Here is a 15,118-nt window from a genome sequence, read left to right as displayed (position 1 = left end):
ATCAAAATTTACTTCATAGTGCTTTTTTTAAATGTATTTACTGACTAAAGCCTCATTGTTTCAGATAAGACAGGTCATAAGCGACTTTTCAGTTATTATTGCTATATTATCAATGTCATTCTTGGATTATAAAGTTGGAGTAAAAACTCCCAAGCTCGAAGTACCATCCGAATTAAAGCCAACGTTGCCCACGAGAGATTGGGTTATTACACCATTCAATGGAAACCCGATATGGTCAGCCTTGGCAGCCTTACTGCCCGCACTATTGGGCACCATACTTATTTTCATGGACCAACAAATAACTGCTGTTATCGTGAATCGTAAAGAGAACAAACTGAAGAAAGGCTGCGGCTACCATTTGGATTTATTCGTTTTGGCCATATTAATACAAATCTGTTCCGTTATGGGTTTGCCGTGGTTCGTAGCGGCCACGGTTCTTAGCATTAATCATGTGAATTCATTGAAAGTTGAATCGGAGTGTGCGGCTCCCGGAGAAAAACCGCAATTTCTAGGAGTCAGAGAGCAAAGAGTTACCCATATATTGATTTTCTTAACCATAGGCTGCTCGGTTGTATTGACACCGGTTTTAAGGAACATTCCCATGCCGGTACTTTTTGGAGTCTTCTTGTATATGGGTGTAGCGTCACTAAAAGGCTTACAATTTTTCGATCGGATTCTGATAATGTTTATGCCTCAAAAATACCAGCCAGACCACATGTTTTTAAGACAGGTATGTTTAGCTAAAGTGATAATATGTACGCGAACGGATATCGCATCGAAATTTACTATAAATTTATGAATGTTCTAGGTACCTATACGACGCGTCCATCTTTTTACCGCAGTACAATTAACATGCCTCGTTTGCTTGTGGGTAATAAAATCTTTCTCTCTAACGTCGATTTTATTCCCTTTAATGTTGGTCGTTATGATTGGAATAAGAAAGTCGTTAGACTGTTTCTTCACGAGGAGGGAACTGAAAATACTGGACGACGTGATGCCGGAAATGACAAAGCGAAATCAGGACGAGCTGCGAGAACTTGGCGATGCTGAGGTGGGATGGCATGCAAAACTATTACGTCTTTGCCATCGATATTAATTCCAAGCATTTCCAAAAATCATGTACTCACTTTTATTATCGCACTATCACATTTTCGTGTTTATGTTTTTGTAGTTGTATGTAGTGATGTTTTTGTCGCAAAATAAATATCATTCGCGTATTATTACCGTTTTTTATTTTCATCCAATCGCTTATATTCCTTAATTTCAAGTTAGATTCTTAATTTTATCTTCATTTATCTTTAAACCATTACAAAGTAATGTCGTAAAGCTTTGCTATGATTTCAAATGTCCTATGTACTTTAAAAGTTTCTTAGGGTAATTCCTTGTAGGAATCAAATAAGAGCAATCCTCCAGCATACCAAGAAAACCTACAGATACCACTTATTAATGGAAATATTATGAACATACCGCTCACCTCTATAAATATCTCAGAAGAGGTAAACAAAACTGGTATATGGAAACAAGTTAATAGCAATAATAAGAGTCGTAACGATCATAAGAATAAATCCGGAAAGAAAAAGTAAGTATTTTTAATGTGTTTGATATTTTAAGGGATCATAATCTTCGTCCAGCTTACTGTCGAATAAATAGGCAGAAAAGAAATAAAGTGGTAAATAAACTAATTAGTTCAGGCAACGGAACAACGCTTCCGCCCACCGACATGACACCAAGTGTCTTTTTCTCAGGAGTAAGTACACGTACCTAATAAGCGATGTGATAGTGCCGATGTTTTATCCCGCAAGCAAATACCAATTTTGCTAATCAAATACGTACTTAGCACTCGTTCATGAATTACATCCACGTTGAAAGAATAGTGTTAAACCGGCAAGAAATTTAATTTCAGTAATTACTATACAACTGAGCTTAAGTCTCAAAATGGGCGGTGACATTCAGTAATCAAAATCTTAAGTGCATTAAGAAAATGAACGTTATCTACAAAACTAAGGACGCGAATGTCTTGCTATCTTTATAGATAGGCTGAAATACCAAACCGTACACAACAAGGTGAAGTTTCAAACCACCGCTTCACGCAACTAATATTTTGAATTATTATTTCAGTAATAAACACAAAAAAAATATGTCGAAAAATGCACAAACGGAAATCGAAAGGAGACTGTCCGTAATGGACGAAGTCGAAGAAGACGATCCATCGGTTAAGGTGTGCGTCATTGACACCAAATTTTAACGAGCATGTATAGATCACGTCAACGACTATTATAAGGTTCCACTGCATGTTTAATAATTAGTTTAAATGAGTTTTACGCGCATGGAATTCACTTTTTAAACTGTAATATTTCATGACATACTTAATAGTGTTATGGTTTAATACTGTTATGATTTGAATAATTTTGTTTATATCAATTTGGTAATTGGTTAAAACTGTAGCTAACCTACTATTAATGCAATGTTAGACGTGTTTGTGATTTTCGCTTTTTTACACATTCTAACCTACTTAATTTAAATTGTTAATTTAAGTTAAAATTAATAATATCATAATTTTTTGTTTTATTTGTCCATAAAATCTAATGCAATATTTAATAATTAATTTAATATTTTATTTTAGATAGATATAGTTTTAGAAGTAAGTTAATATTTGTTTATAAAAATTTAAGCGGCTAAAATTAATTTTACCACTTAGTATTTTGTTTTGGTGTAAAGACATCTGTTCGGGTGTGGTGTATTATTATTGTATTTTTACCTGACCTTAGGTTTGCATGTTAGTATGGACGTAAATACCTTGAGAATACTTGAGAAATTAAAATGACCGACATTTCTGAAGTTTTGAGCTTAGAAAAATAACTTTAACGTTTCAAATTCAATGTAAACATGGAATTTAAGACTCACTACATTGACATTAAAGGTCCAATATCAAATAATCCCAATTTTTTAATTAACCATATTAAATTGTAATCGTTTCTAGATACTTGAGCATTATCAGGAAATGATTTCTATAAATAATATCTAAAAATTTAGGTTTTGATCTGATGTAGTACAAAGAAATTAAAAACTACAGACAGGTTAATTTTGTACGAACATCTGAACCGCCAGAAATGAGTCGTTTGCATGAAATTGTAAATAAGTTTAGCTTACATTACTAGTATCAAGAATCGTGTTAACACATTGAAAGTTGTTCTCTTTTTTTAATTGTCATTTATTTTGTTACTGGCAATAATAATGGGCATTGTTTAAGCAATCTCGTTTGCCCTTACAATGAAAAAAAAAGATGTGTATTTTTAAGTACGTGACAATTTGAATGTATTCGTCGTCTGAACATTTCCAGAGCGATATTGTAAGGCGCAAGGACTCGTGGAGCGGTGGAATCAAAAAGAGTGAATCTGGAAAAAATAATACGTCTGCCGAAACCTCGGTGTAACACCGTTTCGAAGTCTAAAAGGTTTAGTTTTATTAAGGCCAAATTTATTTCCTACCGTCTTTTATAGAATCAGATTTTTTTTTGTGGCTTATACGGGTGGACGAGCTCACAGCCCGCCTGGTGTTAAGTGGTTACTGGAGCCCATAGACATTTACGACGTAAATGCGCCACCCACCTTGAGATTTAAGTTCTAAGGTCTCAAGTATAGTTACAACGGCTGCCCCGCCCTTCAAACCGAAGCGCGTTACTGCTTCGCGGCAGAATTAAGCAGGGCGGTGGTACTTACCCGTACGGACTCACAAGACGTCCTACCACCAGTAAAGTATTTGTGTATATGTACTTTATTTTTAAATATCGGTGTTAGTTTCAGAACATAGTTGTTAATATTTAGTATAATAGGAATATCGTAGATTATAAAAATTACTTCCAAGCACCTCTGTACCGTTATAGATGTCTAGTCTGTACCAGGTCCCTCTTTTCCACTGGCCGCTATGGCCTAAGACCTGAAGATCCTTGGAGCCCTCTAATTATTAATGAGACCGAGGAAAAGGACCTTATGTGCCTGTGCTAGATTGTGCACTAACCCTTTTGCATTCGCATGATGTTAATTAAATGTCATGTGTCATTAGAGACTCAATTATCTCCAAGTTCCAGCGCCTCCAATAGGTTTTAGACATAGGTAGGTATTTTGTAATAAATGTATAACTGTATTATCTAAGTAGGAGGCCCTGTTAGTTACACGCAAAAAAGTGCCAAATATAGCAGCAGTCTCTACGTATTAGAACATAATGTGTGATGTAGGTTAGCAAAATCATAAGTATTGTTTGTATTCAGAAAAACGACAGTTCGTTATAAATAGGAATTATAAAAATGTACTATTTTTTCTTATCTAAATGGAAAGCAAAACCAGACGGTCAATATGTGTGTCTTGGGTGAAGAAAAAGCATATAACAATATACCAGTCAATTAGGAATAAAAAAATTACCAATTATTATTCGATTAAATACCTCTATAGAAAATCTGATTTATCTTCAAGTTTTATGTTTACACGTTAAAAATTATCAATTCTACAATATTTTATTTTAATTATAGACAAGAATGTACACAGAGTATCTACCAATGTGTATTCTAGGACTGATTTGGTTTATCGATAACTTTGAATTATGAAGATTATTGCAGATAGATTAATAATGCCTGCCTGCAGAAAAGTATAGGGCGCACTCAAGTTGCCTTCCGCTGAGAAATATTTTCAAGCGTCGTTTGATTTAGTGTGATGAGATCATAACACTTGTTCTGTGGAGGAATATATATTCAGAGCTGAATGATACAGGACATAAAATAATTCTTGAAAACTGGATAAATTTGTACCTGTGTCCGGTTTGTGTGATTTTTAATAGGTAGACACATTTATTTGTATTAAATCATAGTAGGTAACTCAAAATATTGATAGTTTATATGTATGTTTTATGGTACTGTCTTATTTGTTAATCTTTAAAAACATGTAAGTGTTTATTTTGTAACGATTTAAAATCCAAAGACAAAATTAGTTTTTAAAATTACGTTTCGATCTAAAATTTAGCCTAATAATGAATCTACGTAAACTGTCAATTTACAAAAACAAAATCAAACTTTCGATTATCTAAATAAAATTAGGTATGATTAGTTACATCTTATTTACATATAGAGCATGGCGTGTAGACGTAAGAACTGTCTTATATTAGAGACAAGTTGAAATAGTGTCCCGCTGTAAGTGGCAAATTACAACTCAGAAAGCCACCGAAATAAAATTGGCGTAGCAAATGATATGATACGGATGTAGCAGCTGTAAAGCGAGTGATGTATTAAAAAAAATATCTTAATTTTCAAGGCGCTATTATTGAAATTGCACCTTTTGCTACCGTGGCGCCACCCTAATTGGTCACTTTTATTAAGTAGAGAGTGCTATTTACCTCTACCCGATATAATATTATAAACCAAGACTAGAACTTAGTGAAGTAGTCGTAACTAAGCATTTTGAATCAATTATACCATTTATTATGTTATCATTGGTCGGTTAAAGTTAATCATCAATGTTTGTACCTGGCTGTATGTTTGTTACGGATTTGTATCGTTTTTATTGATATTAAATGTGGTGTGTTAACAAAAGTGCTTTTATTTATTCCAATTTATATATTGGTGCATTTTGACGACTGAGTCGTGAACTCGATTGATACTTCGGGCATTCGTTATGATGTGTAGATATGTATTTGTCTGGGTATCTAATTCCTTTTTTTTCGTTGATATACTATGGGGCTATTTTAACTTCTCACGGACCGATAGTCAACCTGAGGGAATTTGCTACCACTAGTCCTAGCAAGACCATTGTTTAGCAGAATCTACCACCGGATCGGGATCGCAACCCACTGAGAAAATCCGGCGTGAAACTCAGTGGACTGTGTCTGTGGGTTAGTACGCACATCGATCTTTTAGCATGTCGCACTAACACCAACGCGGACTCATTTTTTAATGAATCATTACGGACACGTTGAATACAAGTAGAGGTTTTACCTTCCATTTAACTCCAGTTAATTGCAAAAGTTTCAACCTCAAGATCACGAAAAAAACGAAAATAAAACAATAACATCGTAATTAGGTAGTTCTTGTTATAAATAAATCTTAATATAATAATAATAATTTACAAAATCATTTTTCTACGGGCGTTAATTTTTCTTTTTCTTCTGGTCTGGTAGCAGCCCCATTTCCTCTTGGTGCTTCCTGATCAGTTGCTCCTGCACGTCCGGTAGACAAGGCGAGTACCGGCTGTACTCCATACTGAACTCTCCTTTACCTTGAGTCATTGACCTGGGTAGACGATTTGTATTAACAGAAACAACATATGGGCATCGATTTGACTGTGACTCTGGCATTGATGACGTATATGAGCGACGGTAACCGCTTACCATCGGTTGGGCCGTATGCTCGTCCCCATACAAAGGCAATAAAGAATAAAAACAAACCAGTTTTGACAAACTAATCCCATCCCTTGTTAAAGATACAACTTTGAGTAATAAAACTGGTGGTAGGACCTTTTAAGTCCGCACGGGGAGGTACCAACACCCTGCCTATTTCTGCCGTGAAGCAGTAATGCGTTTCGGTTTGAAGGGTGGGGCAGCCGTTGTAACTATACTGAGACCTTAGAACTTATATCTCAAGGTGAATGGCGCATTTACGTCGTAGATGTCTTTGGGCTGCAGTAACCACTTAACACCAGGCGGGCTGTGAGCTCGTCCACCCGTTTAAGCAATAAAAATAAAATAAAAAAACTATGCATAATTACTGCACATGACTACTTAGCAACAGAAATAGGCCGGATGGTGAGATTTAGTTACTCTTGAGAGCTTGCAATAATAGCCCCATCACCAATAAATACGCCTTGTAAAATAATACCAGTACCAGCTCAAGTGGTTCCGTTGTGTAAGGAGTGTGGCGACTCACTTACCGCCACTACTTGGGCAACCGCCTTACAGTGTCGACAAAATCGCCGTCGCTTGTGATTTTAGCCAATCACCCTCTACCTTTACTGCCTACCTTAGCTGATAGCCTTGAGAGGCTATTTCAGCGTAGCCTTAAGTAGTAGGTGAGCTCACGGGGCTCAAACCTGACGTTGCTAACACTAACCCTTGCAAGAGCAGTGCTTCGCCAAGATCTACCACCGGATCGGAAACGCGACCCACTGAGAAGATCCGGCGAGAAACTCAGTGGGCTGTGTCTGTGGGTCGAGTTCGACGAGAACGATGACCGGTGCTTGAGGTGATCCGTAATGACGTGTTTTAGGCGACGTCGACTGTTTACCATTCAGTCCGCAAGATCAGGAACGAACCTTCGGATACTTCGACAGCGCATCGACAATCTTGGAAACTGCGGGCAGTACACATTTCGGTACGTCTGCCGTGCTGTGCGCTATTGCTCACCTATCATCATACTGAGTTACTTAAGTACTATACTAGTATATATATTTTTATTTTTTTATTTTTAATGCTTATATGGGTAGACGAGCTCACGGCCCACCTGGTGTTAAGTGGTTAGCGGGGCCTATAGACATCTACAGCGTAAATACAGCCACCAGCTTTGAGATATCTAAAGTCTCAGTATAGTTACAACGGCTGCCCCGCCCTTCAAACCCCTTCCCTTTGTCATATGACGATACTTTCAACGTACCTCAGTTCTCCGGCGTATCCGAACATGTTGTTGAGAGGAACCTCGGCGTAGATGGAGGTCCAGCCCTCGGCCCCCTCGGTCCCGGTGATGATGCCGCCGCGTTTGTTCAGCTGCCCGACCACCGTGCCGTGGAACTCGTCCGGCAACGTTACTTCAACGAACATGACCGGTTCGAGTATCTGCCACGCTCCCACGTCGAAAACTGAAAGCGACAATACAAAATTCAATAAAAAATTGCCTTTATAGTCCAGTAATTTTAGGCCAAATTAAGGACATTTTTTTTTATTGCCTACAGCCTACCTGGTATTATGTGGTTACTGGAGCCCATAGACATCTACAACGTAAATGCGCCACCCACCTTGAGATATAAGTTCTAAGGTCTCAAGTATAGTTACAACGGCTGCCCTACCCTGCAAACCTACTGGTGGTACCTACCCACGCGGACTCACAAGAGGTCCTACCACCATTAAAGGTAAGGTAAGGTGGTGAGGTATATCTCGGAAAATCGATCGATTTTGTGACCTTTGACCCCTAACTTTAAAACTTGCGACCATGTAATTAATTATATGTGCATTTTGAAAACTGTTTTAGGATGCCAAAATACAAGTTTTTATGTGGTAATATACTGGGTATATGGGTTTTCCGAGGTCAACCCCCTATAATTACTGGACCATTATTTGAGAAGTCGGACGGGTTGTCAGTCAACTCGGCCAGTCAATGGTTGCCGAAGCCCGTAGGCTTCAGTACGAGTTTGAAGATATAAAATCATGGATGACATCCTACGATTTCAAACGGAATTTTTACGATAGGCAGCGGCTTGGCCCCTTACATTGCTGAAGTCAATGGGCGACGGTAACCACTCATCATCAGGTGGGCCGTATGCTCGTCTACTTACAAGAGCAATAAAAAAAGAAGAAATCAGTACTAGCAAAAAACTATAGAACATTTTATGTATCTCTATGGATTCTATAATGTGTCAAATATCATACGTTATCTGTACTGTCAAAAACAACAGATAATACAAAAATAAAAGAAGGTGCAAAATAATTAAAATTCTTAGATATTTTTAACTAAGTTCTAGCTTCATAGTGGAAATTATAGGACATACAGGATTCATATAGGACATATAGGACATATAGGGTCTTAACATATCTTATGAAAACTTATAGAAACCTCATGAATACTTCAGCTAGCTTCTAGCTATAAATAATCGCTGAACATACACAGCGGGATATATGTGAAAACTCTTGGGAGGCTTGAAGATAATCTAGTCGGCTTTATTTAAAAGTTGTCAACGATGTTTGTCATTCTATCAAATAAAGACATCTTGGAATCATATAAATCTCTTACCATCCTTGACGGCCCCCTTAGCTGCCAAGAAGAATGCCAGCTCACTGGAGTCCACAATGTGGTGGGCTCCGTCCTGAAGCCTGAACTTCACACCGGAGACCTTGTGCCCGGACAGGTATCCCTTCTCGCATGTATCCAGGAAACCTCTTTCAACACCCGGCACGAACTGCTTGGGAATGTTCGTACCCACAGTTTCATCAACGAATTCGAGTACTGAAACATATTTTTATTTTTTATTGCTTAGATGGGTGGACGAGCTCACGGCTCACCTGATGTTAAGTGGTTACCGGAGCCCATAGACATCTAAAACGTAAATGCCACCACCCACCTTGAGACGTGAGTTGTAAAGGTCTTACTTTTAACAGTACAACAGCTGCTTTCTTCAAACCAACAGAAATAGGCGGAGTGGTGATACCTACCCGTGCGGATTCACCAGACGTCCTACCACCAATTTCTTATTTTACTAAAAATATTTTATTGGTGCTAGAGCGTATTGAGACCCGGCGCGGGCAAGTACCACCACCCTGCCTATATTTGCCGTGAAGCAGTAATGCGTTCCAGTTTGTTGAAAAGCGGTAACAGTGAATGTCTGGCTTCACGTCCCTAATTACGAGATGCAAATTAATGTTACTGGTCAAAGATAACGCAAGTCGGTCCATACCTGTGTTTTGGTGAGGAGGTAGAGGTTCTATGATGCCGCTGACTCGTGCGTACTGGCCAGCTCCGCCCGACTGTTTCTTGTGTAAATAATCGAAAGCGCAAGGCGAAATCAGCGTCTCCCTGCACATTTAATTGCAAACATTAGCCAACAAATATAATAGTGGCTTGAAGATTGTTGAAATTTCATCAGGACAGATGGGAGAGCACCTGCTCTGCCCAACAGCTGCCCGAGCGCCTTCACAGGAGACCTTACGGCTCAAGGGCAGCTGCTTCGCAAATGCATTTAGTAGCGGATCGGAATCGCGACTCGGCGAAAATCCGGCGAGAAACTCAGCTCAATTATTTAAACCAGTATGAAATAAGTGAGACGAGTTTTATAAATTTAGGGAAGCGAGTAGTTTTCTATTCACGAAAAAAGTAAGCTAGAAGTAAATAATGGTAGCATATTTGAAACCCAGGCGAGTACCAACACCCTAACCACACAGATTAATATATATACTCTCTTAAAAAATACTTAAATACTCAAATGTATTTTTATTAAATATTTATTAAATACTAGCTGACCCGGCAGGCTTCATAGTGCCTCAATCGATAAATAAAAGACCTAAACTTTTCTATAAAATAAACTTAAAACAAACAAAAGGATTCCATCTGACGGCGGACACATCAAAGGGAAAACAAAATTGTCATTTTTATTAAATTCCGAGCATTTCCATATTTATCTACCTTTTAAACCTTCTCTGGACTTCTACAAATAATTCAAGACCAAAATTAGCCAAATCGGTCCAGCCGTTCTCGAATTTTAGCGAGGCTAACGAACAGCAATTCATTTTTATATATATAGATAGAAGATAGATTCAGTAACACTCACCTGAAAGCAACCTTGGGTTTCCCAAGTTCGACCGGACAGTTGTATTCTCTCTCCATTCTTTGAGCATAGATCTCAAGATGGAGTTCGCCCATACCGGACACTATAGTTTCCTTATTGTCGGAGTCGTAATGAAATTGGAAAGTAGGATCTTCTTTTGTGAATCTTAAAAGAATAAAACGGTAACTTAATGTTAATGATGTTCAATCAATAGAACCAACTAATATTATTTTTAAGCGCAGATAAACATCATCCGGTTACCACTTTAGATCAGGCGAGCTGACCGGTAGGCAGCGGCTTGACTCTGCCCCTGGCATTTGCTGATGTCCATGGGCAACGGTAACCAGTCAGGTGGGCCATAAGCAGACGAGCATGTCTAACTAAATTATGAATGATATGTTCCATTCAGATTAGATCAGGTTTGGGTAACGGAAATGTTCTCTTTACACCTTGTATTTTCAGTTTTTTTTTTTTATATTTGAAAATCAAGGATAATAAACAATTTGACCTTAATTAAATTTAATGGTTTTTTCTTATTGAAAATTATTCTAAGATCAAAAATATAATACTGACCTAGCAACAGCCTTAGAAAAGTTATCTCTGTCTTTATTTTGCTTCGGTTTGATGGACATGGACACGACTGGGTCAGGAACATGTATGGACTCCATTGCGAGCTGCAGTTTGGCATCGTTCACGAATGTGTCTCCCGAAGCGCAGTCCACACCGAACAACGCGAATATATCACCGGCCAGGACCTCGTTAACCTCTTCCATGTTGTTCGAGTGCATGCGGACTAAGCGTGATATTTTTACCTAAAAAAAATACGTGATTTTAGGACATGCAAACGATCGCTTCAAAAGGAAGGATTCGCTTCATCGAGCGAGTATTTTCGCACGTGGTTTGTCGATAAGTTGATAGTTTGATTGTTGATAGTTTATAAATATTGTTACAATAAAATTTAAATATTTTATAAAAAGGTCAGTATTTCCTTCGGTGAAGGCGAGTCGGAGATACAATTAAAATTACTATTTTTTTTACCCACTACCTATTCGCTGGTAGCCTAAAGATCCATTCCAACTACGGGCGGACCGGATAACCATATACTATTACGATTCAATCTAGCGCTTTTTTATTGTCATTGTTATTTCCAAAATTTCGAATACTTTAGTTAACTTGGTCACGGACGACTGTTATTCGTCGTGGAGCAATAATGCGTTTCGGTTTGAAGGATGGAGTAGCCATTGTACTGTAAAACTGAGGCTTAGAACTCATGTCTCAAGGTGGGTAGTGCCATTTACGTTTTTGGATTTGGTGGGCCGTGATCTGATCCACCCATCCAAGCAATAAAAAAAAGTAATTTAATATTTTCAATTCAAACCTTTTTGTAAGTCCTGGCGTTGAATATATGGTCACCTCTCTTCAACATCCCTTGATAACACCTCAAGTATGTGAGTTGACCAAATTTGCTCACTTCCAACTTGAATGCCAAACCAACAAATGGTTTCTTATTATCCCTAGTCGGATCCAACACTATGGTTTGGCCTTCACCATCTTTGCTTTCATTTAACAAGGCAGTGTTTTCTACTTCTCCTGGATGCGGTAGATATGTGAGCACAGCATCCAGTAAGGGTTGAATTCCCTTATTCTTTAGAGCTGTACCCAGAAGCACTGGAGTGAATACTCGTTTTAATGTGGAACGCCGTAATGCTTGCTTGAGATCATTGACTGTCGGAGTTTTCTCTTCTAGGAATAACTCTCCTATAAAATATTTAATCACTATTAGCACTAGATATTTAAGAGATGCAACATAAAATAAATTATATTAGCAAATGTATTGATTCAATTTAAATAATTTAGGTATTTTTTATGCAAATATATACATGATAATATTTACCCAATGTTTCATCTACATTTGAAAGATGTTCAATCAATTCATGTCTCCTTTCCTTAACTTCAGTTCTACGATCTTGTGGAATCTCATCGAGCTGCACCTGCTCGCCATATTCACCATCAAAATATATAGCTTTCTCCTCAACAAGGTCCAAAATTCCTTGACACTCTTTTTCTAAGCCAATTGGTAGATGTATAAATGCAGCATTATGTTTTAATTTTGAACGCATTTGTTTCAGTACTCTGAAATTTATTTTAATCATTTATTCAAACTTTTCCTATATATGCTATAGAATATGTTTTAATCTTCTATCTTAAAATTAATTGTATGCTGCTATGTAATCTATGTGAGAGTACAGTGTATATATAAGGAATAGGTGCCTAAAGAGCTGAATTATAAGCATTCTAATGCTTGGTTCAGTTTCACAAATTACATTTTTGGAGACAGTCAGCCTGAGTCCAACCAGGTATTAAGTCAGGTCCATACCAAATAATCTTTTTAACCTAACCAATATACTTATGCCTTATATATAAATATACATAGATGTTGTATTGTGAAAACTTCTAATACTGAGTTTGTAGGCAACATAGACTGTGAAAATCTTTGAATTAGTTTGAATAGAAAAATATAAACAAAGTAATAAAAATGATATGATTTCTTAATTTCATATTGTTTTCAATAACTACATACCTTTCTGGATTAGCTCCTAATCTGTCCAGTTTATTGATAAATGCAAGACATGGTACATTATACCGTTTCATTTGTCTGTTGACTGTTAAAGTTTGGCTCTGAACACCACCTACAGAACACAACACCAGTATCGCCCCATCTAAAACTCTTAATGCTCTTTCTACTTCTACTGTGAAATCTACATGTCCTGGAGTATCAATAATGTTAATGTTATGTTCTTTCCAAATAGTGTATGTTGCAGCAGACTGTATTGTAATTCCTCTTTGACGTTCCAATTCCATTGAGTCCATAACAGCACCAACATTGTCTTTACCTTTAACCTGATTAAGATTTTCAAGATAATCAATAAATTACTTTTCGAAAATTAATACATTACATCAAAATTATGTTTTTTTTTGTTAACATTTTCACTGTACCGGTTCATTAATAAAATAAAATAAATATATACAACAACATTCTGAGATCATTTGAGATACATCACGCTTTCTACAACCAGATAAAGACATGTCAGTACTCGAGTAATAATGAAATGTGAAATTAGATCTTATCCTCTCCACAGTGCGCACTAAACCGCATTATTGCACCATCAGTCCAAAGTCCGCTCAGCGGACTTTGCAGATGATGCGCTTATGTGCATGTCAATTAATTTAATTAAATTAATATTAATTAACTATACTGTAACTACGCAACTAACCTCGTGCATTTGGTCTATTCGTCCAGTATAGAACAAAATACGTTCAGTGAGTGTTGTCTTTCCAGAGTCTATGTGAGCTGATATACCAATATTTCGAATCTTTTCCAATGGTTTGTGTTCTGCATATTTGACATGTGATGAATATTTCTGTAACTAGATATACAAAATTTTTTGGTGAATAGATAAACGGAAAATACATAGCGGAGAAAACATGTCAAAATTTCACAGAAAATAAATCAAGTTAGGATTTAGTGTTTCTTTCAGGTTTCAAGAGTCATGGGCATAATTAAAACAATAGACAATTAAAAACAGATTTTCTTACAGTCTTACTTCAAACGTCTTGCTACAACTTTCTACTTTAACACTGTTATTGTTATGGTGTATTTATGGCTCAAGGTATGCACTGCATTATAGTATTGCTTACATGTTCGAGGTGAGGTGAAGTGAGGCAACTTTTTGGCTTTTCACTTTATTACTTATATGTTTTATCCATGAAGCAGTTTACATCTCATGCTGCTAAATAGTAATTGGAGCATCTAGACAGCACAATTAGTGCTTAAAATACAGTGCTTACTAAAATGAGCTTACTGGATCATAATATGAGCTCACATGCCGACAGATAAAACGATCGAACCATTATGCACTCATGGGAAAAAATATTTTTACAGCGACTCTAGAGAAGCTATTTCCTATGCCATATATAAGTTTGAGAAACACATGCCAAATGTATTTTTTCCGGGGTAGTTCATAGCTTAAAACAGAAACCAAAAATTACGTAAATGTGCCGGATGATATTTTTTCCTATAGTATCATAAAATTAATGATTACCTCAATTTGAAATACACTCGATTTTTTTGTATTTTTAAGCGCATTTATTAAACGAAATGCATAAGAAATTGTCATTTTAAAATATTATATTATAAATAATTCTAATTTTATTATCACAGTTCAGTGGATTTTTAGGTTATACAATTCTAAAGTAATTTCACTGTAAATAAATGTCAATTGTCAATGTCACATTTACATTACTGTCATTTTGTTTAATTCTTATGTTGGTGCCCATGCCTTCTGACGATAGCGTAAATTTTTTGGTCAATCAATTCTCGATCACTGGAAATTTATGAATTGATTTTCTTTTTCTTGATTAAATAAATTCTAATAGTTGTTAATTAGTTAAATGTTAAATATAGTAAAAATAGTATAGCGTATATAAAAGTTTTGAAGTCGTCGCGTCGTGCCCTAAAGGTTATAACACTTGGAAATACATACATAACAAATATTCACGGTTGTCTATCAAGGCGAAGAAATGATATCATGCATTAAAAATCAAGCCTG

At 36.7% G+C, this 15,118-nt stretch overlaps 2 protein-coding genes across 17 annotated transcripts in view; one reads left to right on the top strand and one right to left on the bottom strand.

Moving 5' to 3' along the window:
• Ndae1 (Na[+]-driven anion exchanger 1) overlaps positions 1-5,578 on the top strand; it is a 59,262-nt gene extending 53,684 nt beyond the window's left edge. For 15 of the 16 annotated variants that reach the window (XM_089740479.1, XM_089740476.1, XM_089740470.1 and 12 more), the window contains 5 exons: positions 65-730; positions 809-1,051; positions 1,389-1,579; positions 2,119-2,218; positions 3,341-5,578. In XM_089740479.1, the coding sequence (XP_089596605.1) occupies positions 65-730; positions 809-1,051; positions 1,389-1,579; positions 2,119-2,218; positions 3,341-3,433 (1,293 nt within the window). In that variant the 3' untranslated portion in view covers positions 3,434-5,578. Of the gene's footprint in view, positions 1-64; positions 731-808; positions 1,052-1,388; positions 1,580-2,118; positions 2,282-3,340 lie in introns of all 16 variants that reach the window. The other variant, XM_028182747.2, reaches the window with a different exon arrangement.
• A 477-nt stretch (positions 5,579-6,055) lies between these two features.
• Positions 6,056-14,814, bottom strand: mEFG1 (mitochondrial translation elongation factor G 1). The gene is made up of 11 exons (XM_028182744.2): positions 14,612-14,814; positions 13,784-13,936; positions 13,090-13,409; positions 12,403-12,641; positions 11,887-12,266; positions 11,082-11,320; positions 10,512-10,673; positions 9,642-9,760; positions 8,981-9,193; positions 7,631-7,832; positions 6,056-6,274 (listed from the first exon to the last, which is right to left on the bottom strand). The coding sequence occupies exons 1-11, from the start codon at positions 14,684-14,686 to the stop codon at positions 6,133-6,135; spliced, it is 2,244 nt and encodes a 747-aa protein (XP_028038545.2). The 5' UTR covers positions 14,687-14,814; the 3' UTR covers positions 6,056-6,132.
• Between the last annotated feature and the right edge of the window lie 304 nt (positions 14,815-15,118).

Source organism: Bombyx mandarina, chromosome 04 (assembly GCF_030267445.1).
Source record: "Bombyx mandarina strain Sakado chromosome 04, ASM3026744v2".
Lineage (NCBI taxonomy): Eukaryota > Metazoa > Arthropoda > Insecta > Lepidoptera > Bombycidae > Bombyx > Bombyx mandarina.
Note: the sequence above shows the minus strand (reverse complement) of the source record. Positions and strands in the feature narration are given on the sequence as shown.